Source organism: Dunckerocampus dactyliophorus, chromosome 2 (assembly GCF_027744805.1).
Source record: "Dunckerocampus dactyliophorus isolate RoL2022-P2 chromosome 2, RoL_Ddac_1.1, whole genome shotgun sequence".
Classification (NCBI taxonomy): Eukaryota; Metazoa; Chordata; class Actinopteri; order Syngnathiformes; family Syngnathidae; genus Dunckerocampus; species Dunckerocampus dactyliophorus.
In genome coordinates, this window is record NC_072820.1 from 34452763 (window position 1) to 34480663 (window position 27901).

Below are 27901 nucleotides of genomic sequence, written 5' to 3' on the forward strand. Positions count from 1 at the left end.
ACGTTTGTCTTTATCGTCCTGTTTATACACACACACACACGCACACTATAAAGGCACTTTTGTGATGTTTCGAAGTGTCCCTGAATGCATTTCGCGTTCTGGTAATGAGAATGAGGAAGTGTCGTTCCCGGGATGAACGGACTAGAGACGTGTGTGAGTTGGAGATACATATACAGTATACAGTTTTGAAATTGTACTCCTGTGGATGTGTTCAGGTCAGGATGAAGTTATAAAAGAGCGTCAGACTCTGTGTGACTGTGTGGGGACGCTCCACTGTGCTTCTGTCTGCCGTCATAACAGAGAGGCAAGCTTGCGCTGATGCGCATGCATTAATTACACAAAAAAAATTAACGTAATTAATGAAATAAATTTTGAATTTTAAATGTATTTATAAATAAATCAGTCACACCAGCCAAAAATGAACAATGAAGAAGAAAAAAACATATATAAGTCACATTTTTGGGGGAAATGTATTTTATAAAATCAGAGACCAAGAAGAGACATTTCATGTTGAAACGCAAGTTATACTAATAACAATAAAATTGAGAACAACAGGCTAAATAGGTTAACATACCGTGAATAGGTGGTAGGTTAACGTAATTCATCCATCCTTTTTCTATGCCGCTTATCCTAATTGGGGTCGCGGGGGTATGCTGACCAGCTGACTTCGGGCGAGAGGCGGGGTGCACCCTGGACTGGTCGCCAGCCAATGGCAGGGCACATATAGACAAACAAGCATTCACACTCACATTCATACCTATGGACAATTTAGAGTCTCCAATTAACCTAACATGCATGTTTTTGGAATGTGGGAGGAAACCGGAGTACCCGGAGAAAACCCACACACACACGGGGACAGTGGACATTCTCCTAATATTTTGTTGTATCAAACTCCTAAATGACTCGCAGAAGTAATTCCACTTTGTTGTAAGTCTAAATAAACCTTGGAAAGCGGAAGATGACGGACTTGTGCGCATGTGTTCTTTCTTCATCTATAGTTGGATGAGTCACGTGGTTCCGTGTTTGTGTCTGTTCACAGCGCCACGTGTAGGTGTGCCTTGAGTATTAAATCGTTTTCACCCAGTGGTCTGTTTCCGTCTGGGTGCAACTATTTTCTAATCCGGCACGTGTGGACGCAAGTTTTTTTCAACCCGCCAAATCCCAGGGACGTGTCTGTGCAGACAGGGCTTAATTGCCTGTATGTCATTCACCACGAGACTCATAATGATCAGACTTTGAGGATATCTGTTCTGCATTTCATGTACGCTAGCATGTCTCACAAACGCACCAAAAATTGCAGGTGTAATCATCCTGTTCACAGTTAACTCTGGTAGGAGTTACAGACAAAACCCTTCCCCCAAATTAACTCAATAACACCTCAGATTAAAAAAAAATGTCCCTGAAGCCAGTTTCAGTTAGCACCATGAAATTCTGTAGTCATGCCTATCATGGGTAGACGCAAAAAAAAGTCTCAAGCCACCATCCTGTAAAATGAACACAAGTGGGTGTGTCATTTCAATTTGGCAATTTTCAGAGGTCCTACAAAACTCAACTGACATGTTTTGTCCAAATGTATTTTCCGTCCAAGGATGTGGGCGGAGCATGGTGGCGAAGTTAATAACTTGCGTTTAACAATCACTAGCTTGCATTCGTCAACTTAATCCTCTCTAACCCCAGCGGGAGACAAAGGGACAGGGTGAGCTCCCAACACTGTTCCATTTCCTTGTCGCTCTTAAGTGCTCTTTAATTGTTTTCGCAGTCGGTCCCGGTGGGCAGGAGTCGTCATTACGGCAGCTGCTGCATTTGTTTGTCAGCTCAATGTGTTGCTTAGGTGACATGTTCATGGTCACCAGCGTTCTTGTTTTTTTAATGTACTATTCAAAAGGATGGTCCAGTCTCATGAAAATTATGAACTGATGGTCAAATGGAAAATTCGCTTTGATTATGAATTATTATATTATGAAACACTCTCAAGGTCATGCGACATTAAATTAAATTTGATCAATAAGTTTGATTAATTGACTCCTCTGACCGTGCCTCGTCCAGGCGCCGTTCGGCTATAGCGTTTTTGTATCCTTATTAAAACATATTGCTCCTGTAGTATTATTTTACTCCTCCTTGTCGTCCTCCATGAACCGATTCATTTACAGTATTCCTACAGTAATGGCGCCCTACTGCTGCATAACTTCTGCCTTCCTTCAGCACATATGATTGCTAGCAACAAGAAACATGGCAGTGCTGCACGAAGGAGATGGATTGATTGACAATGGTCTTGAACTAATCAGAGCGCAGAACACAATGGTTGTGTTCTCCCTTAGCCAATCAGCACTGTTGTGGCTCTATATTTATCCCGCAACACATACTGTGGCATACTTACTTACTCCAGCTGTACAAGTCTTCTCTCACATGAGTACACAACACCCTCTACTGGTAGCAGTAGTAAATACAATAACAGACACATACAACACCGATAGATGGAGCACCGATAGATCGCTCGAATACATCAAAAGGACCACAACACAATGCACGTTCATAGGCTGTTAAAAAAAACATGCTGTCATGTTCCGCAGGACAGGAGCGAGCACTTCCTGTCAAGCACTCGACAGCCTCAACTCAGACCCCAATTGTGACACGTGCACTTTAAAAAAAATCAACAGCGAATCTGCGAAAGGTGATGTGGTGAGGCAAGACTGCACATGCAACACAGATATCCTCAAAGTTTTATTTGACAGATTGACTTTTGTTTTGATTCTTGATGAAATTTAACACACGTGATTGTCAGTTCTTTACCGGTGTGTACCAAATTTTCTAGTGATTCGGCTTCATACTCTTAAGTTACAGTGGGTGTTGTAGAGCGTGTGAGAAATCTCAAGTCAATCTAGCTTATGGGGTATAATAACAGCGCCACCATGTGGTATATTTGTCATAAAAATAATAGCACAGGCAACACAGTAGGGGTGCATGTTTCGGCTAATTTTCACCATTTTATGTGCTGCGATTCAGCAGCAGTAGACTGAAGACACTTGAATCCATACTGCATTAAGTCTGTGTGTGATTGATTGTGCTGCACCTCATTCATCTGACTTGGTGTTACAGCGGACTCGTCTTGAGTGCTTCGCTTGCGTATGGCTGCAAAATTCAAGTAAGAAAGAGATCTTTTGATTTGAGTATTTGATCACAGAGATCTTCAAGGCTTGTTAATATTTCATGGCTGCCGTTTGCGACTCATATCGCCACGATACTTCTTTTCTGCGTCTTGAATGCAACCACAAATATCCTCCACTGTCCCATGGTGAGGCAGAAAGTATTAAATCAACTGTGATTTCAAGTAATTTATTATTTTGCACTTGCAAAACGTTGTCTTCTTCTTCTTGCCCCTTTTTTCACACGTGTCCCCTGAAAGCATTGTACAATATTTCTTTGCTATGTTGATAAATCCATTCAGGACGGAGGGAATTTATTAAAAATTGATTTGCAGTGACTTGTTTTGTCACATATAATGCAAACAGGAAGGGAAACATCATCAATGGTATAAAATAAAAAAAATAAAAATCTAAGTAATGTAAGGTATGCCTTTATTAGTCCCACAAGGGGACGTTTCAGAATGATATAATTACCACAAGTAGGTGACTTCATTTTCAAATATGGCTCTATTTTGAGTCAAATACGGATATACACTATGGGGTGTCCTAATTTTTCACTAGATTTGTGGCGCCCCCTATAGGTTGAGGTCAACATGGTTTGTAAGACATGCTCGCGTACTTGTAATACAGATAACGTCAAAGTTGTATCATCATTAGACAAATGCTCAACTTATGCACAATTAGTTGCTCAGTCCAAAGATGTTTTGGTTGATGGCGGCCATGTTTTTCCATCAATCTTGCTCAAATTTTGCACACACATGCTTGTCAGTCCCCTAAAAGCGTGGACCAAATTTAGTAGTGATTCAGTTAAACACCCTAAAGTTACAGTGGGTGTTTTTGTTGCTCGCGTGCGAGAAATTTCAAGTCAATCTGACTTATGGGGTTTAATAAAAGCACCACTATGTGGTGTATTTATCAGACAAATAACAGCACAGGCGACACAGTAAGGGTGCACATTTTGATAATTCGTCACTGTTTTTGCGACAGCGGTTCAGGAGGTTAAGAGTTGTGAAGAAATTAGGACACCCGGTGGGGGACTGTACTTCAGAGAACGACCCCATACACATGTTTTTTTAATGTACTATTTCACAGTGAGTTTCAGAAATTCAGAAAAACGCTATAGTTGCAAAAAAAAGTACACTATTATAGCAATCAGCAAATAGGAAATTTCAACTGTCCACTGACGTCACAGAGTGATTAAGTTATAAATTTCATCAACCTGAATTGTGTATCAGTGATTCGCTTGTCAACTGGCTGTTTGCTAACCCTTCCATCTTTTTAATTGAGGCCTGCTTTAAAGGTCCCATATTGTACTGTTTTTCACCAATAAGTAAATAAGTCTCAGATGCCCCACAGTAGTCTATTTGAAGTCCAAAATGTAGCCTTGATGCTGGAATTTAGATAGAGTCAAAGGGCTTTTAGCAAGTCCAACTAGAAACTCGTCATTTCATGAGTCTGTAGTTTTAATGCTAATGAGCTGTGTCTGAGCGTGTGTCCAAGAGGCACTATTATGCACTTTTTACATATACACTGCACTTGTCCAATTTAATAGACGCCATCTATCATATTCAACAACATAACATTAAAGAGTGTGACAGGAGGGCACACGCTTTTGCAACACTAGCATAGCTGTGTGAGCTACAGTGCTAACATTACACTCACATTTTAAGAGCAACATCATGCTCGGTTAGCCTAAAATTTTTTTGAAAATTCCAACAACGCTCAGGTCTGTAGCTGACTGATGGATAGCTGGCAGAACTTCTGGCTTTAAGATGTGAGCCGTAGCAAACCGTACAAAGCTGATATATTTTTCTCACATTTGATAATCCTAGACAGGCTCTATGGATACATATTACTCTTAGAGCACTATTAAAAAGTCAATTTTACGTAATGGGGGTCTTCAGTAGTGTTTTATACCTTCCACATGTCATATCAGGCTCATTATTGGACTCCGATGCTTCCAGAACCAATACAACTACAAGTACCTTTGAGGGTACAACCACAGGGATTAGCTATTGTACCGCAGAAGGTGCTCTGCTCCTCAAGTGGACAAACATTCCGTGTTTTTTTAGACACCTCTAGCACTTGATCCTGAATTCCACTGAGTTATTTGACCTCCAAAGACAAACCCAGCAGAGAAAGGAGGGGTCAGCAAGCAAGCAGTCGACATCAGCCTCACTTGTGACTGCCACTTTGGTGCTCTGTTTACAGATAAAGTCTAATTAATCTCATAAGAAAGTGTGTGAAACAAAAGAAGCTCAAGGACAGATGGTGAGCTATCAAAAAACACTCACAGTACTCGCGGGCGCATGGCTTCTTGTCTTTCTAAAAGGTAAACAGCAAATAAAACCTGCAGGTAAATTTACAACTGATCTCACAGTTATTTATTGTCTTGCAATGCCCATAAAGCCTGAAGTTACGTCCACTGGAGTTAGCGGTCTGCGTTCATCCTGCGCAATTTGGGAGGCAAGTTGTCCTCCGGCCGCCCCCCAGCGAAGGAGCCCGGGTTTGGAGTAGTGATGGCGCTAATGGCCGCCGGCGGTTTGTGCCTCTCCAGCTCCGCCTCCTCAGCGTCCCCATCCAAAGACAAGAGCTGGACCTGCTCCTCCGGCCGTCCTCCCTGGCGAGCGGCAGGGATGGAACTGGACCTCAGCCTCTGGATGCTGAGTGGCAGGTCGCCCGTGCTTGAGGCCTTCCCGCCGGGCAAGGCCACGCCGGATTTTCCCCCCCGCCACAGTTGCTCCTCTCTGGTGGAGCTCATGCGTTGCAGTTTGCTGGGCAGCTTGGCGGACTGGTCCTCCGCATTATCGGCGTGGTCCGCTGAGAGGAGCCTCCCCCTGCGGCTTCCTCGTCCACCGTTACCCGTTGGCGGGGAGGAAGGCGTGGGGGCCACGGGGAGAGGGTTTGGAGACGTCAGCGATGACTTCTCCTCCTGCTCTTTGACACTGTAGGGAGGCGTGGGCACCTCGAAGGTGTTGTGGAACTGAGAGTAGTCCACCCTGAAGAAGCCCTCCTCTAGCGACATGACGGGCAGGAAACGATGTCCCCACAGGACTTCGTCTTCCGTGTAGGACGTGCGGGCCTGACATGTCATACCTGCCACAGGGGGAGAGGAATATTTCAACTACCAAAGAAGATGAGTAAAAATGCAGGGAAATTGGACCATTAAATAAAAATGGCCCAGACAGTCAAGGAGTGGTGAACTGCCTTTGCGAGAAAAAGACTGATATTAAAAAAATAAAACATGACAAGAGATGGAAACGAGCACGAGCCGTGCATTATTTAACACCATTAATTAAACATTCTTTTAAATATTGCACCGTATGTTGGAGACAAATGCCATACAAAGACGCAAATGAGTGAGGTTTGGGAGTTATTACTAAAACATAAAAGCCCCAAATTGGCTTAGCATGTCTGCTTCCCGGAACATCTCTGCATGTTCTCCCCATGCTTGTGTGGGGGGGTTGTCTCCGGGTACTTCCTGCCACATTACAAAAACATGCATTTTTCCCAACCTTGATTGAGCCAAGGCACATATTTTACGTTAGAAATGTCGCATGGTGCACCACCAATCAAAAATGCAGATATAGTTGGTTTTCGTAAGCCTTAGCTTTCATGGGATTCAGTTTTCAACAAAAAAATATTGCCAAAATTATGCCTCATTTTTGTACACTGTCTCGGTTATCGTGCAGCCAAACGGTGCCCAAACAAAGCATCCACGCGTTGGTGACTCAGTCAATGTGAAGAATGTTTAGTGTTGGCACGCAGTTGGAACACTATAGACAGATTCCGACCCGGGAATCATTTAATCATTGTGTGTGTGTGTGGTTTATTTGTTCATTGAATGCACTCAGAACAATGAACAACTCAGTTTCTGTCACCTTTCTTCCTCTTATTAAGCACTGTGCGCCCTGCACTGATGAGGCGTTCAAGAGTACTGCGTATTTCTGAGTATTCAGTGTGTTTTTTTCTTATTAAGGCTGCAAAATAACCCACCATGATGCCAAAGAAAGTACCAGCACTTTGATAAAGAATGTCAGAAACACTATTGAATTCAGGAAACTCATAGCAAAGCGCAAAGGTAGCATCTGTTTCAAAAGGATTTTACCGCGAAGGTTCCTTCGTTTCTTAGTTCCTCAGGTTGCAGGGATAACGGTTAAGGAACCGAGCCAGTGTGTGTCATGATGTTTGCACCTGCTGCTGAAGTTTACAAGGAAGTGCAAGTGAGAAGTACACAGCTCTAACCGTCCACTCTTTAAAGTTAAGTTTGTAACGCACAAGAATGAAACAGCGTCCGTGTGGCTGTTCCATCCCTGCTCTCCCCCCTCCACTCATCACCGTGTTTACCAACATGTCTCCAATAAAGGTACAGGTAAAGTGATGTTAAATGTTCATTTATCCATTTCATTCACCATTTATATGTATTTTGCTTTGTTTTCTCCATGTAAAACTATAACGATTCTTTGTAAAATGTGTTTTGTGCTCGTTTCCGGGTGTCTGGAACGGATTTGTAGGATTTACATTATCTCCTATGGAAAGAAACTACTTCAATATTTGCAATATTTCCATTTTCGTATGACCTTTTGGAGCAGATTTATGACGAAAACTGAAGTTCCACTGTATGCTGAAATAAATGATTAGTTTAATTAATACATACGTTCTGCCATCTAGTGGTAGAGCATTAAATTGTTCTACCTGTCACTATACATGTCGCTATACGTCACCTGCATAGATAGAGGAACACATTCTTTGGAGTAAATACATTTTGGACCAGTTAAATGAAAGACAACACACTAATTTGGTTTGGCACATCGGTTGGGAATCACTGTGTTAAGAGAGACTCCAAACCGTCTTGTGATTGGCTGGCGACCAGTACAGAGTGTACTCTGAAGTCACCTGGGATCGGCCCCCAGCTCAGTCTAATAAGAGCAAGCGATACAGAAAAGGTATTGATGGGTAAAAACCCCAAATTGTCTCTAACCGGTGGTCTCCACAATGCCTTCCAGGATGACGACGATCTCGAACTGCTCATTCATGAGCGACCGTTGTGACAGGTCGAAGAAGGGGCTCCTGCTGTTGATCTCATGGCAGATGGTGAGCGGCGACACCAGAAAGAGCTGGTCCGCCCCGGTGCCAAAGCCCACGTCCAGCTCGCACTGGTCCAGAGGCAGGAACTCGCCTTCTGGGGTCTGCCGGGACTGCGGACACACAATGATGAGGGACACAGAGGACACATTCAAATCGTCAGAAAAAGTAGTCCACCATCCACCTTGCACAGAACCGTGCTGCCTCAGTGTGCTAATTTACATAGCATCTGCACGATGGAACAGGTGGAGGTGAGAATATGTAATATCTCCCACATCATCTGTATTTAATAGAGGTGCTCTCGGGTCATCTGCTCCTTTGGCACCTGCCAGCAAGGAAGTCCTAAAGCTAAGAATCACTGCTTGCTGGATAATAGATCATTAGATAGTAAAGACAAAGTTATTTCTTGCAGTACAGAAAGCTTAATTAAGTGACGCAAAGGAGTATTTAGCTTCGATTAAATTGTCGAAATTGGATAGAAACGAGCCAGCCTTTTAATTCTACTTGCAGTCCACTGCAGTTTTTTGTTGTCATGGAAAAGTTAACCATGTGATCTTATCTGTGGATGTGTAATCACAATATGCAAGTTTGTCTATTTTTGAGCTCAGTATGTTCTGGGAGCATCATCAGTCATTGGTTTGTGCATCATCAGAGACGACGTTATCTATCTATCTATATACTGTATATATATATATATATATATACATATAGGGAATTCTGTGGCTCAGTAGCGAGACACCTTGAAACCATCATAAATGCCCCAAAGCAACGCTTCATCTTGCACAAGATTAAATCTAAAAAGACTTTTCCAAAAAACTGCTTTCCTCTTCTGTCTTCCCATGTGGAGAAGAAATGGAAAAAACTTTTTTTAAACTTTCAGTCACCTTCAGTTTATGTTTCATATATTGTGCATCATGTAAGGCTTATATGATTTACTCTTGAAAGTGGCCACTTTTGCATCTTTTTCATACAAAATAATCATTTATCATATGTTTTTGTGATAAGTACCCAAATCATACAAGTTTCATTTTGTACAAATTTACTAAGGATCTTATACCTGGTTTCACTGTCCGATACATACAAGAGATACACAGATTTATATATATATCTTTTCCATATGGGATAGTTCATTATAGCAATAAGAACAAGCACCATGACAACTATAAACTAGTCGAAACTGGACACCCCCTCCAAAAATGTCTGACAACACTGCATGTCATTTTGTAAAGAGAATTAATTACATGAAAGCATACCGACTGACATTAATAGGTGGACATTAAAAGTGTATTTGAATATGAAAAAAAATTCAAATAAATACAAATACGATATAAAAAAATTAAATAATTTAATATTTAAATATGTTTCTCTTTAGGAATGCAAGTAAATGTCTCCAATTTTATATTTGAATCCCTTTTCAGCATTTACATAGGAAAAACTACATATGTGTTTTTAAACACTTCCACTTGGAGTGAAATATTTGCATTTTCACTCTTCAAAAGACAGCAAACAAACAAAAGGACACAGTTTTTTTAAAAATCCATTTTTAGTTGAAAACAGTGGAAGCAGTCCCAAGTCAAGCCTTGCAAGTTAGCATTGAAGAGTGCTTTTTTTTTTTCGTGTTTCTTGTTTTTTCTGTTTTTGAGTGAGCTGCCACAGATGGCAATCATTTGTATTCACAGTGATGTGGAGGACAGACGGGTGTGACATTTCGCAGGAAGACGTCTGTGCTCACAGATCCCTGGCTCGCCATCACGACGACGGCAAGCTCCTGTTTGAACGACTGTTAAAACGCTGACACGGCAACATTAGAAATGACATTAGTGGTCTCGGAGCCCTGGTGGTCCCCCATGGCACGACCCTTGACGTCACACTTTTATTGTGTCTTCATGGGGACATTTTGGCTGGTCCACACAAGAAAAATGTGTGTGTGTTTGTGTTCTAGTCGTCAATATTTATATGGCATTTATATGGCACTTTGGATAAAAATTTGACATTCCACCTTGACTGTGTGGACACTTCTCTTTTTGGGGACATTTTGGCTGGTCCACAAAGGAAAAATGTTTGTGTCTCTGTGTTCGTGTTGCTGTCTTTCTGTCCTTGTGTGGCACCACCCTTGACGTCCCCTTGACTTCCCACTTTTATTGTGGGGACATTTGTCTTGTGGGGACATTTGTCTTCCTCACAAGAAACTTTGGGCATCCCACCAAAAAACAAAAAATTAATCATGTTTATGCAAATGTGATCCCTCACTGTACGCATATCACATGTTTGTCTAATATCAGTGCATTGCAGCATTATATTGATTTATTAATGAAAGCTGTATGAACATTAATGACACAAATTCACGGACGCTTGTCTTCTTAAGTAAATGTACATTATGTATATGTGCAGTCCACTTGCAGAAGGACATTATTCAATGGTTACATTAATTTCATTCCAGTCAAAGTGTCAAGTAGTGCCGGGCAATAAATTCAAATCGCTATATTGTGGATATTTTTACATAATTAAAACAGCAAACAACAAAGCATGCTGTCGACCATTTCTTGATGGATTGTAGAGTAAATTCATTCTCAATATTTTTTATATGAACAAAATGGCTGTTTGCAATTCTTAATCTCAACCAAGCATGAAAAATGTCGTCAAGCGCTAGAAATAACAAGCATACTATCAACATTCCAAAATCCATAGTATCCAAGCTGTGATAGGATTTACAACCTGCGTCTTGTCCTGCCTGTCAATCGATCACGCCCTGTTTGCGCAGCTCCACCATTATTACTAGGAATTTGGATTTACGGCAGCACGCCTCATTTACCCTCCTGTCAGCTTCGCGGGCCACCTGCCCGACTGTGACCTTGAGTCGTGTGTTACCTGAAAACAAAGCATGGTGTTGTGTCCACAGTGCGGCGAGGCTTATGCACACTCACTTTAGTGTACAGGGGCCCACACAATGACTACATACGGTATGTCACGCTCACTCTGACATAGTACAGTATACAGATGGGCTTTTGACTGAGTTTACTTGATTGGCTATGGGGAAAATTCATACTATCATTTGCTTTTAATGGCACGGGAGAATCCTGAAATGTTCTGAACTCCTGTTTCAATGCTAGTACTGTTCTGAACAGATTCATGTCAGGGTGTCGTCATTTTTTCATACTGTATGATCGTAAATGATATTGTGTTGCCCACTATGGGTTGTGAGCAAAATGCTTTGGAAGACATGCTAGCTTGCATACATGTGATACAGATATCCTCAAAGATTTATAATCATGCGACAAATACTCAATGACTTATGAGCTATTATTTGCTAGGTCCCAAAGACGTTTTGCTTGATGGTGGCTATGTTTTTCAAACAATCTTTTTTACACACATGTGCAAATTTTGTGGTGATTCGGCGAAACACCAGAAAGTTATGTAGGTGTTTTGTAGAAGGTGAAATCAAGTTCAAGTCGATCCAACTTATGTGTCTCAAACTTTTTAACAGGAGTATTTGTCTGAAAAAATAATAGCACAGGCAGGCAGCACAGCAGGGGTGCATGTTTTGACAAATTTTCACATTTTTGTGTGCAGCGGTTCAGGGTATTTTTTCACAACTGTAACTAGTTGACTAATTTGACAGAACCTCTGCTGGTTGTAGCCAAGTAGTGCGGTCAGTGGCGCAATTAATCATGAATCTCTGCTTGAATCTAACTCCTGTTTCAATCAAACTACTGGTATAATGGGCTTAGAAACAGCATAAATTAAATCATTTGCACATTTTAATATCTAGTCACTTCTCAGTGTATTTAAAGCTGAAACGTCAAACTTTATTTACTATTTATAAGTGATGAAATCATATACAGTAAATGCATACAGCTCGACTACAAGCCAAATAATTTTGCATTAGCATGCAAATGACTTGAAATAGAAATGTTTCTCAGAGTGAAACATTACAAACAGCTCTCAATAAATCATCCATCCATTTTCTATGCCGCTTATCCTCATTAGGGTCGCGGGGATATGCTGGAGCCTATCCCAGCTGACTTCGGGCGAGAGGCGGGGTACACCCTGGACTGGTCGCCAGCCAATCAATCAATATAATAATACCATACTGTTAAACTCAAATAGAATTAATATAACTCATAAAGATAACATAGTTACTTGTAGTGGATCTTACTGGCTTTTACTGAACATTGCAAATGTACCTAATGATGTGGCCGGTTAGTGTACATGAAGTGACTTTCCCCGGAGGCGGCAACTGTCAGTTGAGATCATGCTCGCTGCTCCACAGGAGACAAAAGCGCGACTAACTCTCTGAGTCACAACAAAAAGCAGCGTTGGCCTTCACATATCCGCAAATGTTTGGATTGCAGTAAAGCACATTTGATACACAATGAGAGGGAAGAGCAGAAAAAAAGCTTGTGATTCTGAGCACACAAAGGCCTTAGAAACATAGGAATTGTCTCGACTTCTTGTGTACCTGCTGTAAGTGTGCAGGACGCAGCATCAATCTACTGCTGCCTTGTAGAAAACATCACAGACAAGTTAGCCAACACTAAACAATCACATTTGCTGTCTGTGTTGCTAGAGCAAGAGTAAGAGTACAAGAAGAGATAGAAAGGCCCACTAAGTACACAAATTGCTGTTTTAATCAATGCATGTACAGTCCCCCACCTATATTGTCCCCCAGGGGCGCATCCATCTGAGATGAGGACATTTAGAGCCGGTGCTGAACTCAGAATTACAGCTCACTGAGAGTTTTTCTGCTGACGGAGGGAGGACACTCTGTGATGACCCTGCTGCAAGTGCACTCAGCTGGACCAGGAAGAACGAACATCACACAAAGTATGTGAAAATGGTTAGTCGCATCATCAAACTACACCTACACGCCCACTTTTCCACTGCTCTATTCGCAAGCTCTATTCAGCTTGCTCATACACTGGGAAACTGGAAAAAAACAGCTGTCTTGAATGCAACAGTCACAACAACAACAGAGTGTAGGGATGCAACTAACGATTATGTTCTTCGTCAATTAATCTGAAGCTCGTTGTTTCGATTAATCGAGGAAACGGTTGGGTCCTGGATGGACCGAATCAATGTGAACCAAATACAAACAGCCTGTGGTTTGGTCCGTAACATATCAGAAAAGAGGCAAAAATGGCGATCAAGGTCAAAGCTGATTTGTGTGAATATCTTGTTTTGTCTAAACCCCAAAGATAATACGTCTGCTATCGTGGATGATTAAAGAAATTAAGAATTATTCACATTTGAGAGTCTGAAATCAGACAATATTTGTATTTTTAAATAAAAAATCTATTAATACCAAAATAGTTGTTGATTAATTGGTTAACCGATGAATCATTGATTCGTAAATGAATTGCTGCAGCTCTAACAGGTACTTCTCAACTTCTGAACAGTATAATACTGCAGCGCTAAGCTAACGTGTGTTTTCTTCTTGCTGAAAGGAGCAACTTGCAGTTGATTAGGTCACCCATGTGGTATCAGCTATTGCTCTGAAATATACAGCTCATTTTACATTTGGGGGTGTATAGAAACTTATAAATCAAATCTAGCCTAGACTTGCAACATCTCCGCATGTGAGTCATAGCATTTCTTCCTGTCACTCACACACCACAGTGCCATGGAGAGATGTAGCAGTGACACAGAGACCCGCAGGGCAGGGTGAAAAAGTGTTTCAAAGGTTGTTAGTAAACAACAAAAGAGGAGTCATGATGTTAATTTTAAGATAATGGTGATCAAGTAAATTAAGCTGTTGAGCAGATAAGAAATACAGTAGGATCTTTTTTTTATTGTCATCACTGCGGAGCTAAGCTAACGTTAGCAAGTGTGTTTATTTTTCTTGCAGAAATGACCAATCCGCTCCATCAATCATATGGTATCAGCTCAGCATGCTCAGAACCCCAGCAGACTATGGGTACTAGAATATAACATCATATATAAGACAGTATTTTTTTCCTTAGACAAAATTCTCAAAAAGACACATTGTCTTATATTCAGGGTGTTCTATTCAGGTTGCTGGAAACACATCTCTTTGAGTAATGGTACGAGAAAGAAAATACATTGATTAGCCATAAATCGGATTCTTTCACTTGTGTGCCCTGCTTGTCTTATACATAAACATTGTTATGTCAGAAACTCAACGAATGTGCTGCTCTTAATTTGAAAATTTAACACAAACATTCGCTACTAGCTGACATTGACTCTTAATCACAGTCACTCCTAAATGTTGTAGTATCGTAACGTAATTTCTGCTCAAAGTGTCACCATTGAGGTTTATCAGCTGATTAGGACACTGAATCTGAGAAATTTGAGGTCGTAATAAGTTGCAATACTTTTGTGATTGCGTTATCTCGCAAAAGTTTTGTGAGATCTTGCAAAAAAATAAAAAATTTCTAACCCATCAAAATTATTTTCCCTTATGTCCCCTCACGGGCTCTGTAAGAGCCAGCCTTTATCCGGCTATTCTTTTTACACAGAAAAGATATTTCCGCAACAGCATTTGCATTTACTGAAGTTTTCTAGGGCTATGGGGCTTATTGTTGGACTTTTTTTTACAAACAATCGGCACAGGTTATGCTAAGACTCTTTTTTAAATGACAATTTGGGGCATGAGAGTGAATGCAAATCTTTCCTACTTAAAAGTTTTGCATTGCAAACTGATAACTAGTGGTGCACGTTGTTGCCTTTCATGCAAAAAATACAATCTGAGCAAACTTTTTCTACTTCTAGTCTATGCTGGCCCCACTTTTGATTGCATTGTCCCATAACTGCTCCTCATGGTGGCCCTCTGGGATCACAGTGCAGGAGATGAATGGAAATCGATGCAGCACCCTAGAAAGTGCTCATAAAACATACTTGGCCATTTAGAGGAGAAAATGATTTGAACTTTGGCTGCACCTTACCTTGATGAGCTTGCACCTGATCTGCGCCGACACCATGTGGCTGTTCCTCAAGTTGCCCACCCGGAACATGAGGCACAGCTTACCGTCCCGCTGCGAGATGACGGCGTCCTGGCTGAACATGAGTGTCTCTGCGCGCTTCTTGGGCTGCGACATCTTGATGAACATGCACCCGATAAGGAAGGCGTCCACGATGGAGCCCAGCAGCGACTGGAAGAGGAAGAGGATGATGCCCTCGGGGCACTTCTCCGTGATGTAACGGTAGCCGTAGCCGATGGTGGCCTCGGTCTCGATGAAGAAGAGGAAGGCGGAGGGAAAGTTGTAGACGTTGGCCACGCAGGGGGTGTAGGACGCGTCGTGGCCGCCCCGGTTTAGGTCGCCGCGAATGTAAGCGATGAGCCACCACATGGAGGCCATGACCAGCCACGCCACCGTGTAAGTGAGGATGAAGATGAGCAGGTTCCAGCGCCACTTGAGGTCCACCAGCGTGGTGAAGAGATCGGAGATGTAGCGGCTCGTCTCGCCGCCCAGGTTCCCGTGCTGCACGTTGCAGCGGCCGTTCTTCTCCACGAAGCGCTGCCTCTTCCTCTTGGTCGGGGCGCAGAATGTCATGCCCCGGTTGGTGTTCACCACCTGGTAGTCCTCGCCGAATTTCCTTCGTATAGCCGACATGGTGCCAATGCCCCCCTTTTTCATTTGTAGTCAATACTTTAAGCTACGAGTCCACTTCTTTGCGCAAGTTTGGTGCACCCCCACCCACCCCGACCGCCCCCCTCTGAGGAGAAAGCCTACACATCCAGCCCGACACTCGCATCTTCTGTGGTGCAGATGCGCGGCTCTCCCCTTCAAGAGGCTTGCACGGATTCTGCGCATTCATGCACACACAAGAGACACAGTCAGTCCTTTTTACGCATGCAGAAGACAACTTAGTCTTCGCGGCTCGTCCACTCACACGAGAGGAAAAACTACACAACACAAAAGAAAACTGCCCTAGCATAGTAAGGCTTACTAGTTCATTATCTACTTTGCTTGCTGCTAAATGTGGATTAAAGGCTTCAGTGCGCACAGAGGACGGATAGATAGACGCATAGTGCATAACTAGATATATTGATCTATACAGTATGTGCATAATCCCACTAAGAAATGTAGCCTAATGCAATCTGTGCTTCAATTCATTTCTGAAATAAATGCCTACCGCCAATAAAAATAAAGAAGAGGGAGGAAAATATAACATACTACAAATACTGTATATGGAAATAATGATCAATATTATATGTCTACAAATAAAGGACTCCCCTCTAATAAACAGCTTATCTTTAACAAACACTTTGTACACTCTGCGGTATAAATGCCTTTGGCCACCGTTGGAAAGAATATAATAGTTAATGGCCAAAATGAACAAATAAAAGCCCTACCTCCATTAAAATCCCCCCTCAATATTTGTGTGGGGAAAGTAAATATGTGATTAAATATTACACTTCTGTGCACTGGTACACATACTGTAAAGGCTTCTTCTTTAATAAAGACCTTACCTCTAATAAATATTGTATTTTTTCGCAGTTGAGTAAAAAAACATCTGCCACTATTTGAAGAAATACAACAGATACATAAATATCTAGAGATAAGAAAGGCCTCCTCTCTATAAGACATCGTGCCTCAATTAATTGCCAAAATATACAAGCGCCTCACGTCTAAAAATGTGTATAAATGATGACTCATATGTAATAAACACCTTGCCTTTAACAAAATCCTTGTACTCGCTGGGGTTGAGTAAATAAAAGCATCTGGCCAATATTTGAAGAAATACTGTACAATAGATAGATATAGCTGGACATAAGCTAGACATAAGATAAGTCTCCTCTCTAATAAATGCCGCACCGAAATAAACAAATAAATGCCTCATGTCCCAAAAAAGCCCACCTCAGGAAAAATTTGATACATATATCTGTATATCAATAGCTAACAGCAATATTTGTGTAATGACTGCACTGTATATACTGTATATTGTGTGTGTATGTATATACAGTATATATATATATATCATCAAAACTATGAATGAACACATATGGAATTATTGGGCATTGTGAACTGCAGCGTTCCTGTTGAAAAAGCCAGTCATTACCACGAGGGCCTTCAGTCATATGGGACGCCATGTGCAACATCTCCACATTGCCATCTGCCGTTTGACGCCTCTGCACAATCTGTAGAAAAAGCATCCCAGATCATGATGGCGCCCCCTCCACTGTGGAAAACATCTCAGATGGGATCTCCTTATAACGTTGACCATCAAGGTTAAATTTTTTCTCATCAGAGAATAAAACTTTCTTCCACGTTTCTTCCAGACATATAAACATACAGTATACTGTATGACATGGACAGAACCATGTTATACCACAAATGATGCATTGCACATTTAATTGAACGACATGTTTTTCATATAATGTGAATGGGAATAAGGATGAGCTGCTGTAATATACTTAATGCATCTTGAGGAATATGTAGTAAAAGTGTCTCAAATCTAATGGAAGCTATTTAGTTCCCCCTAGTGTTACTGCAGGGGAAACAAGTCTGGTGTCATACTGCACTACAGGAAGTAAGTACATACAGTAATTGTACCTTTACCTTGTCAGTTAACTTCTTTTGACCCTGGAAAAGCCACAAACACTTATTACGTTGGAGTCCAACAACTAATTATAGGGCGTATTAGTGTAGATTCTACCTTTGAGGACACAATTGGCCTCCTGTTGCGTTGTATCTTTGCCACTGTAGGATCCCCTGAATGAAAATGAACAGTAGATTCCCAGTGGGAATTTTATCAGATGAATGAACTTCATAGAATTTAGTTGTCTAAACCATGACAGAGTATGAATCATGAACCGTCTGCGGCTGCTGCCCTGAACGTGGTATCATCTCTTAGGACCTTTTAAGATGCAGTAATGAGCTATAGATCAGTATTGGTGTGAATGGGCTGTGTGTCTGACATTGTACGTCACCTGAATGAATGTTATCAGATATTGCATACATTTATGAAACGTGCAGGGCTTAAAATTATTACATTCTCTGAAAATTAACTGCTTATAGCAAACAAATAAGGCACGAAAGTCACTTTTTCACCATTTGTCCTGCTTAAGATAACATCAAATACAGCGTGTTATTGTCTTTTTACAACTACTACTTTTCTATGAATTTATATCAGTCTTTTTAGTTCTACTGCCACTTCTTAGGTTATAAATCTTAACATTTACGACACAATTTACTACTGTAAACATGTTCTCCCCATCACAGGCCTATTAATAGTTAATATAATAATAGATTTGTAAATAAATAAGTAGAATTGAACTATTATTAATAACAAAAAATAAAGTTACAGTCTATCCATCTGTGTTTTGGCAAAAGACATTGCCTCTAACAAACGCCTAATGCCCTCTGCAGTTGAGTAAATAACTGCTGGCAGTTATTTATGCAATGTGTAATAAAAACACTGTAGTCCAGCATGTACACTTGCTTAAAAGGCGCAGCCTAAACAAACTACTCGTTAGCTTGAAGCACAAACATAAGTGATCCTACTCGTATATGCTGTATTTTGTATGCACATGCAAATGCAAATGTGGCCGTGCTTAGGGTGTTTACATGACTATAGTCCTCACCTCCGTTAGCAGCAGCAGCAGCAGCCTGTCTCTTCTCACGACCCGTCCTCTGCACCCATAATCCCCCGCGCCAGGACAAGATGGAAGAAAGCAGCGGCCGCCGGAGAACAATGTTTTGGCAATAAAACGCCAAAAGCTGCAAGTACGGAGGCAACACGGGCACAATCGAAGCAATCTGCGGTCATGTGTAGGTAAGCGACAGTCTGACCGGGCCCCTGTGCGAGGCTTCGGCGCCGGTTCTGTCGAGATATCTGCGTCGCAATGCTGAGGTGAACCGTGGGGAAATGCACCGAAAGGCAGCATCATTGTTTCTGATGCATGGGCCGTAACGCGGCTTTGCGGCATGCTAACTGCTAGCCCACATGCTAATAGCCACTGAGCTAGCCAGTAAGCTAGCTGGCTAACTAGGCTGTTTTAGGTGGCTGGCTAACTAGGCTACTTTGATTGTTATACGCACAGCTGCCTCCGAACTCGGCTTGTTTTAATTTAGCTCGGCCATTTGGAGTCGACATGAAGCTGAAACAGAAATAGAAACCTTTCGCCACCGACACGAACACGGTAATCATCCGCTCGTAATTACGGCTAAAGTTAGCTATCAATAAATGGAGCGCCAGTCTCGCTCTCTCGCAGCCAGATTTAATTTCCAAGCGTCATCCAAGATTGGAAATGAGCACTAAATTCCGTACATGCTAATTTCAGGGGTAACTTAATGCATAATTTAACACTGTAATTCACGTATATTATTATTAATAGTCACGGGAATTAGCTAATATTCAATGGACCCCTGCTGCATTTTTAAATAACCAATGGATCCAATCAACATTTTTAGCGCTAGCTAGCACCATGGCTAGAGCTTATATTAGAAGAAGCAGATGTTCTGCTTATTAAGTCAAGCCATTCCATATAATATAACCCTACGATGATATATTGTGGCTTTTTTAGCGACTTGCTCGATTGTTTTTCAGTGGGAAACTCGATGATGCGTTGATTGTCTCATTGTGGCGAGCCGGCTAAGTATGCTAACTAGCTGGCTAACTATTATGTACCACAAAAGCTCATATGTTGCTCTCCCACAAGGTGCGTTGCCTTGACAAACGCTTTTTTTTTCTTCTTTTTTGGGGAGTAAGTATTTCTTCCAATGCTAACATCATGTTTAGTCACGGAGTACGTCTTACTTAAATTACTCAAATGTCAAGGCGCGTTTGACCTAAATACCGTTTGTTTTAGGCAAGACCACCAAAGCGATTAATTAGCAGTACAAATCGATGTAGCCACTTCCACGTTTAGAATGGAAGAGTACAAAAACAGCAATGATATATGCTCAAACTTGAAATGCTAATTATTTTTTACTCGCATTTGCTGTTGCTGTAAACCAGCAAAAGCATTTATTAGACCAGTGCTTCCTTTTTACACTAAGTGAGCTTTGCAGGTTTGCAGGTCTCACCTTTCTGTTAATAAATTCATATTTGTATGATTATTTCCTACATGTTACATATATATATATATATATATATATATATATATATAATCTCCATGCATACTTTTTCTATACCGCTTATCCTCATATGGGTCACAAGTGAGCTGGAGCCTATCCCAGCTGTCTTCACCACTGTGGGCTGTCAATCACAGACAAAGACAGACATTCACATTAACATGTATGTTCATGTTTTTGGCGCGTGGGAGGAAGAAGGCAACACAAGGAAGGATGTTCCAAGTACCACCACAAAAAATTGTCTTGTAGGTTTTGCGACCTCTGCATAGCATCACGGTTTAGCTTGAGACGAGTTCGTATTTCAACAAAGGAAAAGGGTTTCCCCTAGGATTTTTGAAGCTGTGGTGGTGGGCTGCCGCCGCTGTGTCGTGCAGCTGAAATTTAAAAAAATGACAAAAAGCAATTTTTTAAAATGATTTATGTAACTTTTTCAACAACTAGTTGAACATGAACTGAGGACATTGCAAAACTGTTCATTTAATGGCAAAATTGCTGAGAGCACTACCAACATTTAAATGGTACTTTATTTACAAAGCACATCTACACTCATTGTGCTCATTTGTCATTAAATGCGGGTGTCATGTTTGAATAGAAGATGTATAAAAATACTAAAAGGTGAAGCAAACATTATTTGGTGAATTACTCCACATCAGCTGGAATGATTTTGAAACGATCATAGCTAGATAGGCATTGATAGGCTTAGCATGTGACAAGCTTTCGTCAATTGACTACACATTTTACGGACTATTGTTCATTCTCCCGATAATAATGAACAAAGTGAAAGTCAACACAAGATGTGTCACATATCTGGTCACTGGGCGGCTTTTATTTTGCAGTGGTGCACCGCCATGATCGATTACATTTAGCGGAAACCCTGCACTAGATCTAGTCCTCATGCCACGAGAGGTACGTGTACCACAGTTTGAGAATCCATATGTAACACCTCCAAAAATCTTTTTACTTGGCAAGTACCACAGTTTTTGCTACCTCTGTTTTTCGTCTAGCATCACGATTTAGCTTTGAATATGTTCCTTGTACTCGCAGGTAATTTTGGCTTATGAGGAGAGTTAAACTTTATTTGAAACAAATTTCAGTGAGTCTTATGTTTAATACATTTGTATTTGTATTTCGTCTGTTTATCTCAAATATACATATTTTTTTCATTCTGAGTACCACTAGATGGAGCCCGTGTACTGCCAGTGGTACCTGTACCACAGCTTGAGAATTGATGATTCAGCGGAACTATAAGGACTGCAATCTGTATGACGTAAAACGCTTGACGCTGTTTGTGTGTACGGGTAAAACATAGCTTTTTGGTTTGTGTCATAAAAAATGTGCAACATTATTTCATGGTTTTAAACCTTATTTAACAAAAGAACAAAAAGCTATCGACTTACAGATATTGGTTACATTTCGTGCAGCAGCAAACACGCGTACGGGCAATTGGGAAAAAAAACATGTTTCCTAGATGCCATCTGAGCATGCGCTGATTTTAAAGATAATGTATACATCATTGTAGGTCTAATATCTCATATCGATGACCAAATGCATTATAATGCGTGACCAACTCAGCTGTGATATGTGTGATGAAGCGTGTTAAGCAGAGTTACAGTGCCATCTACTATACGAAGTTGTGACGACAAGCTACAAAGGCAGTCCAATTAATAATGTATTGGGAGCGAGGCTGAACAGGTAGCACCAGATCTTTAAAAGAAAAACAGGCTCCCCAAATCTATCTGTAATGGTCCAAATTTCGATAAATCCACATGGCCTCTAGTACAAAGGTGGTGGTGTAGAATGGTAACATAACAAATCGTTTTATAATATGATTGTGTGACTTATTGGGTCCGTCCTCTTCCAGGGTGTTCTCCTGCATTCCTCTATAGATTGATTGGCCTGGCTCCCCCTGCACACCACCATGAGTCTTATCCAAGACAAAATCGGCAATGAGTTTTTGCGCAACGGTGGCATGGACCCCAATTTTGCACCTGGCATGCTCATGTTCAGCCACCTGCCGCCTGTCACCAGCTTCACACGGCTGACGTCGCAGTCGGTCATGGGCGACCTCCCGCAGGAGATGATCCTCAAGAAGGAGCGGGACTCGCCCCCAGACCATCACCACCACCATAACAATAACCAGGCCGCCGCCGCCAACACTGGGGGCTTCCTCCACAACATGGGCATCAAGCAGGAGCGGCTAAGCGAGCTGGATTATCGCATGCCTCTCTACGCCGGAGGAGGAGCAGGCAGCGTGGGAATGAATTGTGGCGGAGCAGGCGCCGGGAAAAGCGGGAGCGACATGCCGGACATGTCTTACGGCAACCACCACCAAAATCACCACAACATGCTGCTGCATGATCTCAGCCACAGCAATGTGCGCTCACTTGGAGAACCGGTCAGTTGGGAGTGGGAATCATCATTTCCAGCCATTTTTGCTTTAGCCCCTCGTCATTTATCTCTGCTAACTTAAAGATCATATGAATTGTTCTATGATTGTAGATGTCGGGACGATTGGGTAAAGAGCCAAAAGAGTCCTCAGGTAAAAGAGGCAGGAGGACCAATGGGGACGGACAAGGAGGCAAAGCCCGAAGGAAACGCAACGACGCTGCAAAGGTTAGCCATTCTGTTTAAATAATCCTGAATTTAAATCTTGCTTTTTCATGAAGTTCATACATTGTATAAAGTACTTGAAATGGGTACAATTTCTGATTTGTTAAATGGATAAATGGGTTATTTATAGGGTTGGGTTGCACAAGGGCACGAAATATCCAGTAGAAATCTGGGAACTTCACAATGGAAGTTGACAAATTTTGGGGAAAAATTTGGGATAATTTGTACAAACGGTGTAAATTATTATAACATATAATTAAAAGTGCATATTTACAAACAAACCTAAATCTAAAACCTGTTGTTTTGTCATGAAACGGTATGCAGTAGGATCAATTTTAAAATATATACATTTTTGACTTTTTTCACTGAACAATCACAAATGAATTTTTAATAGTAGTTCGAATTGAGTAATATTCTTATTCCAGTGGCATTACATCAGTTTTCCCATAATATTACTTTATATAACATAACATGTTTATTCCCGTAATGGTATTACTTTATTTTTTATTAAAAAAATAAGATGTATTTCCCTACCATTGCAACCTTTTTTGGTTATATTATGTCTCAATTATTATAATACCTTATTCTCTTGTAGGATTACGACTTTGTTCCTCTAATGTTGCAGACAATACCACACAGCTTGATCTGTTGTGGCTGTAGCATCATAGTTGTACAATCCAGACATTCACTGTCCTGTCCTTTCAGGCAATGATGTTGGATGCGGATGGAGCCTGCCTGTCCCCCAACTCCAAGCCACATATCTGCGAGCACTGTAACGCTGCCTTCCGCAGCTCCTATCATTTACGCAGACATGTGCTCATACACACAGGTGAGAGGCTTTCACTGCTTCCTTTTCTTTTTTTCAGTGTTAAACACAAAGGAAATCAAAAACAGTGTCAAGCTGAGCATTACGTCATCTCTCCTTCACCACATGTGCCTAAGAGCAGACAGTCAGGGGGGGGTGACTCATTGAGTGCTCACGTCTTTCTGGACGTATTAGTCATTGCCTTTGCTGGGAATTTCTCATCCGGCTATGGGAAGGATGATAAAGTATCCTTTGTCCTTGTTCCTGAAGTCAACATAACAAAACAGATGTAAGAAATGTATTTTGGCTGAGCTGTGATTAATGTGGGTGGGCGGATGGTTGTACTCTTGATCGCACAGGTGAGAGGCCTTTTCGGTGCAGTCAGTGTAACATGAGCTTCATTCAGAAATACCTGCTCCAGCGGCACGAGAAGATCCACAGTGGTGAGTGTGTTTTCCCATGCTAAAACCTTTTGAAATATCGAATTAGAAGCCTTTCCAAAACCACTGTGTCGTTTCAGGGGAGAAGCCTTTCAGCTGTGACCAGTGCAACATGCGTTTTATCCAGAAGTACCACATGGAGCGACACAAGCGGACGCACAGCGGCGAGAAGCCATATCGCTGCGATACATGCCAACAAGTAGGCCACATCACACTATAAACATGCATTGGTCATTGGTGCCATTCTATATTTTCATCTGAAAATTCTGTTTGTAATTCCCAGTATAGTATGATGGTGTCAGGGGATATAATTTTGTATAATAGTTACATATTTTTATGTTAAATATTTACTCCCTTTCCCCATTAGTGGTTAAGAGTAGTTATTTACCGTAAATTCCGGTGTATAAGCTGCACTCACTAAATTTAGAGGAAACAACAGATTTGTACATACTGTATAAGCCGCACATGTCCATGTCACAAAATGGCATATTGTGGTGCGCATGAGTTCGTGAGGACCAGGCAGCTCTTTGAAAGGAGCCAATCATGAGCTATGAAACACATGACGATGAAAGGAGCCAATCATGAGCTATGAAACTCATGATGAGCTTGTCAACTCATTGGAAATTGCAGGAGGTCATTACTCTATAACAGTCTCACGGTGTCATCTTACAAAGCACACTAAACTCATCACACAGCAACACCCACTCAAAAAGTATCCCAATTCCTTGCTAATTTTCAAGACAATTTTATTTTATTAAGCCTATTTTTTCTGATTCCATGTATAAATGTTCACTAGATATTAGTTTGCATATTTAAGTGACAGCATTACAGATGTCATGTCTGTTGTACAGGTTTTCTAGTTCAGTTATTTACCTGGTGGGCAAAAAAAGTTTTCTGTTGTCCTGTCAAGACATCAAATCATGCATTTATTTTATGTCTAATCAAAATTTTAATGTGTAATGTTACTTGGCACTGTATATTTAAACATCAGCTTTACAGATGCCAGGTCTGTTGTGCACCGGTAACGTTGCGGTAGTGACGTCTACTGTGACACAATAGGTGTCAGTTATTGTAATCGTCTGTTACTTTTTTACCTGAGGGGGTAATTTATTTTTAATGTGGTGTTTTGATGAAGCCATGAAATCTATTAGAGCCGAAACCACTCTTACGGTAAAAAACGGTATGCCAATCATGTGTTCTTATAGTGAAAACCTGTGTTTGTCTCTAGTTTTTCTCAAGAACAGACCGGTTACTGAAGCACAAGCGGACATGTGGAGAAGCCATAAAGAAGGGCCTGGACCCAAACATGCTGGAGCTCAGCGACGCAGAGCTCTGTCAGGGCAGCTATTCACTCACTCAGGGAAACGCCACCACCTCTGGACGCAAGCGGGCTAAGTCCAAAAATGGCGAGGGCGGCGAGCGTAAGAGGAAGAAGAACACAGTGGCGTCAATGGCAGCCTCGTCCTCTGGTGCAATGGCACGTGACATGGGCCTGCAGGACTTCGGCATGGAGCAGCCCTCAGGCTCCGGGCCCGCCATGCAGGGACGCACTCCCAAACTGGTGTTCAAAAAAGCGGGCCGCAAGGGCCTAGATAAGAGCCTCCTTTCTCTGGAAGACAGTGTTGATGGACAAAAATTGTTAGGCCAGAAACCTGGCTCCTTGGATCACGTGGAAGCTTCTGGGCTCGATGGCATGGGTCTTCTCCAGGGGGGTGGGGCCAACAAGCAGGGGCCTACCAGCAGCAGCAACTACGACGATGCAATGCAGTTTGTGAAAAAGCGGCGATACCTCCATGCCGTCACTAGTGACTACGGTGCAACCTCTCTCCATATGGCATCGCAGGGGAGCAGTGTCATCCAGGCTTCCCTGGGGCCTGAACCCACGCTGGCTATGCTGGACTCCTCACCGCTGGAACTCAAGCATGACAAGTCGGGCATTCCGGATGAGGTTCTGCAAAGCCTGCTGGACCACTACAGCCATAAACCAGAGGGATCGCACCATCACGACGTGGCTTTTGACTTGTCTGATCACCCGCACCACGTTGACCTCCAGCCGGCGGCCCCCGTTACCCCCGAGCTGGAGGACGATGCGGCCAATGCTGGTGATAAAACCACAGTCATGAGCGAGTACTCAAAGTTCCTCCTGCAGGCTCTGGAGCGCACCAGCCACAGTGGACCCTTCCCCAGCCTTGGCCCAACGGGTCCCTTCCCACTCCTGTCCAGCAGCTCCAGTCCTACCGGGCCACTGTTTTCTGACAAGCATGTCTACAGCACATCGCCGCTGGATTGCGGTTACCCCCCTGCCGTATCTTCCCCACTGCCCATCGCCGCCCCCTCATCGACTTCCTCTTCGTCCTCATCCAAGTCCCACTATGGCATGCTGGTGGGGTCCCCGTCCCAAGCGGGCTTCCACCTTAGTCTGGAATCCACCAGCCACCAGCAGTTAACTCCGTCTCAGGAGCTGACCGAGCAGCTGGAGAAGCAGCACTCCCCTGGAGCTTTCAGCCTACCTCCCCAGGACCTGACCGCGCAGGCGGACGGCTCCAAGGGGCAACCACCCAAGGCTGGGGGGAGCGCCGCACCTGCCAACAGCTCCAGCTACTCAGAGCTGTCTCCCTTGAATCCCCCTAAAGAAACCACGTACCAGATTGAGAATTTTGCCCAGGCCTTTGGCTCCCAGTTCAAGTCAGGACGTCGCACGCCTCTGAGCTATGGCAACGACCCCCCCGGCGCAGAGGTGGACCACAGAATACGGACTCCAGTGTCAGAATTCTCAGGGTATACCAGTTTGTTAGCTGACGTTAGTGAGCCAGTGAGTACAGGATCAAAAACCCCAACAAGCCAAAGTTTCAGATAAGGGTCAAACGAGGTGAACCCATTTGGGAACAGGGGGTGCTGTTCTTGTCTAACTGGTCCCCCTTGAACCCATCTCCATTTGTTGTTGTAGCAAAAATATTTAGTTTTTTTTTTTTTTTTTTTTTTTAAACACTGCCATTAAATGTTGATGCAAACATGACCAGGGAGGGTCTTCCATGGCCTCAAATGCAATGTTTTTTTTAATGGTGTATTTAGTCGCTTTACATTTTGTTGGAAAAGTAGTGATTTTTTTAATGAGCGTAAAAGGGTAGGTTTAAGCGTAATTTAAAAAACATTTAGAGGGTAGAGATGAACTTTGCATTTCTTTTTTTTTTTTCTGAACCCATGTGTTTTACCAATCACCATACTATAAAGTAATAATAATGACGAAAAAAAACACTTGTGGCAGGGAAAGCCCAGAACACAAATGGCAAAAAAAAGTATATATTGTCTGTTACAAGAAACATATGAACTCAGGAAATAGGCAAAATTGTGTAATAAGACTTTGTACTATGAGATGCAATTAGCACAGTTTTTACAGGTGTACTTTGAAACTTCAAAGCTTTGATTCTTTTTTTTGTGTGTGTTATTTTGTTCTTTGACAATTTACTACACACGATCATGTTTGGTCTCTCCTGCGTGTTTCTTTGTCCAAATGATGGTACTGTCGTGTCCATGTGAAGATAAAACGCACACAAAGCGTGTTTTTTTACACACCAGCCTGTAGAAAAGACAACTATTGAAACACAATGGACACTGAGCAAGCAAGTTCTTTATTCCGTCACCTCACTCGTTTGCTGTTCTTTTTTTTTGTCAATGGAATCAAACAAGCACTTTTTTAAACATATCATTGGAAACAGTAACCCATTAAATTTGTGCTGAATTACTTTTAAAGGAGAAAACTGTGAAGAGGGGTGAGGGGTG

At 42.1% G+C, this 27901-nt stretch overlaps 2 protein-coding genes across 5 annotated transcripts; one reads left to right on the forward strand and one right to left on the reverse strand.

The window, feature by feature from the left end:
* Positions 1–613: 613 nt before the first annotated feature.
* On the reverse strand, positions 614–18917 carry LOC129176816 (G protein-activated inward rectifier potassium channel 1-like). 3 transcript variants are annotated; one of them, XM_054767248.1, is made up of 6 exons: positions 18775–18917; positions 17847–17902; positions 17750–17773; positions 15131–17328; positions 8125–8341; positions 614–6239 (listed from the first exon to the last, which is right to left on the reverse strand). In XM_054767248.1, exons 4-6 carry the CDS (start codon positions 15821–15823, stop codon positions 5575–5577), a joined length of 1575 nt encoding a protein of 524 aa, XP_054623223.1. In that variant the 5' UTR covers positions 15824–17328; positions 17750–17773; positions 17847–17902; positions 18775–18917; the 3' UTR covers positions 614–5574. The 3 variants fall into 3 exon arrangements, with proteins under 3 accessions (XP_054623223.1, XP_054623224.1, XP_054623225.1); XM_054767249.1 differs by lacking the exon at positions 614–6239 and adding an exon at positions 12882–13022 and having other exon boundaries at positions 8194–8341; XM_054767250.1 differs by lacking the exons at positions 614–6239; positions 8125–8341 and adding exons at positions 8351–11096; positions 12882–13022.
* Positions 18844–27886, forward strand: znf281b (zinc finger protein 281b). 2 transcript variants are annotated; one of them, XM_054767247.1, is made up of 7 exons: positions 18844–18965; positions 22128–22661; positions 22766–22879; positions 23582–23705; positions 24041–24124; positions 24202–24320; positions 25350–27886. In XM_054767247.1, the coding sequence occupies exons 2-7, from the start codon at positions 22185–22187 to the stop codon at positions 26976–26978; spliced, it is 2547 nt and encodes an 848-aa protein (XP_054623222.1). In that variant the 5' UTR covers positions 18844–18965; positions 22128–22184; the 3' UTR covers positions 26979–27886. The 2 variants fall into 2 exon arrangements, with proteins under 2 accessions (XP_054623222.1, XP_054623220.1); XM_054767245.1 differs by having other exon boundaries at positions 23582–23704; positions 24031–24124.
* Positions 27887–27901: the final 15 nt, after the last annotated feature.

Excerpts from the sequence above, each read along its gene's own strand:
- LOC129176816 (XM_054767248.1), bottom strand. The coding sequence starts at position 15,823 with ATGAAAAAGGGGGGCATTGGCACCATGTCGGCTATACGAAGGAAATTC. Across the intron at positions 8,342-15,130 it reads TCAGGTGCAAGCTCATCAAG|TCCCGGCAGACCCCAGAAGG; the intron begins GTAAGGTGCAGC and ends GTGTGTCCGCAG. Across the intron at positions 6,240-8,124 it reads AGGCATTGTGGAGACCACCG|GTATGACATGTCAGGCCCGC; the intron begins GTTAGAGACAAT and ends CCCCTGTGGCAG.
- znf281b (XM_054767245.1), top strand. The coding sequence starts at position 22,185 with ATGAGTCTTATCCAAGACAAAATCGGCAATGAGTTTTTGCGCAACGGT. Across the intron at positions 22,662-22,765 it reads TGCGCTCACTTGGAGAACCG|ATGTCGGGACGATTGGGTAA; the intron begins GTCAGTTGGGAG and ends CTATGATTGTAG. Across the intron at positions 24,125-24,201 it reads GCACGAGAAGATCCACAGTG|GGGAGAAGCCTTTCAGCTGT; the intron begins GTGAGTGTGTTT and ends GTGTCGTTTCAG.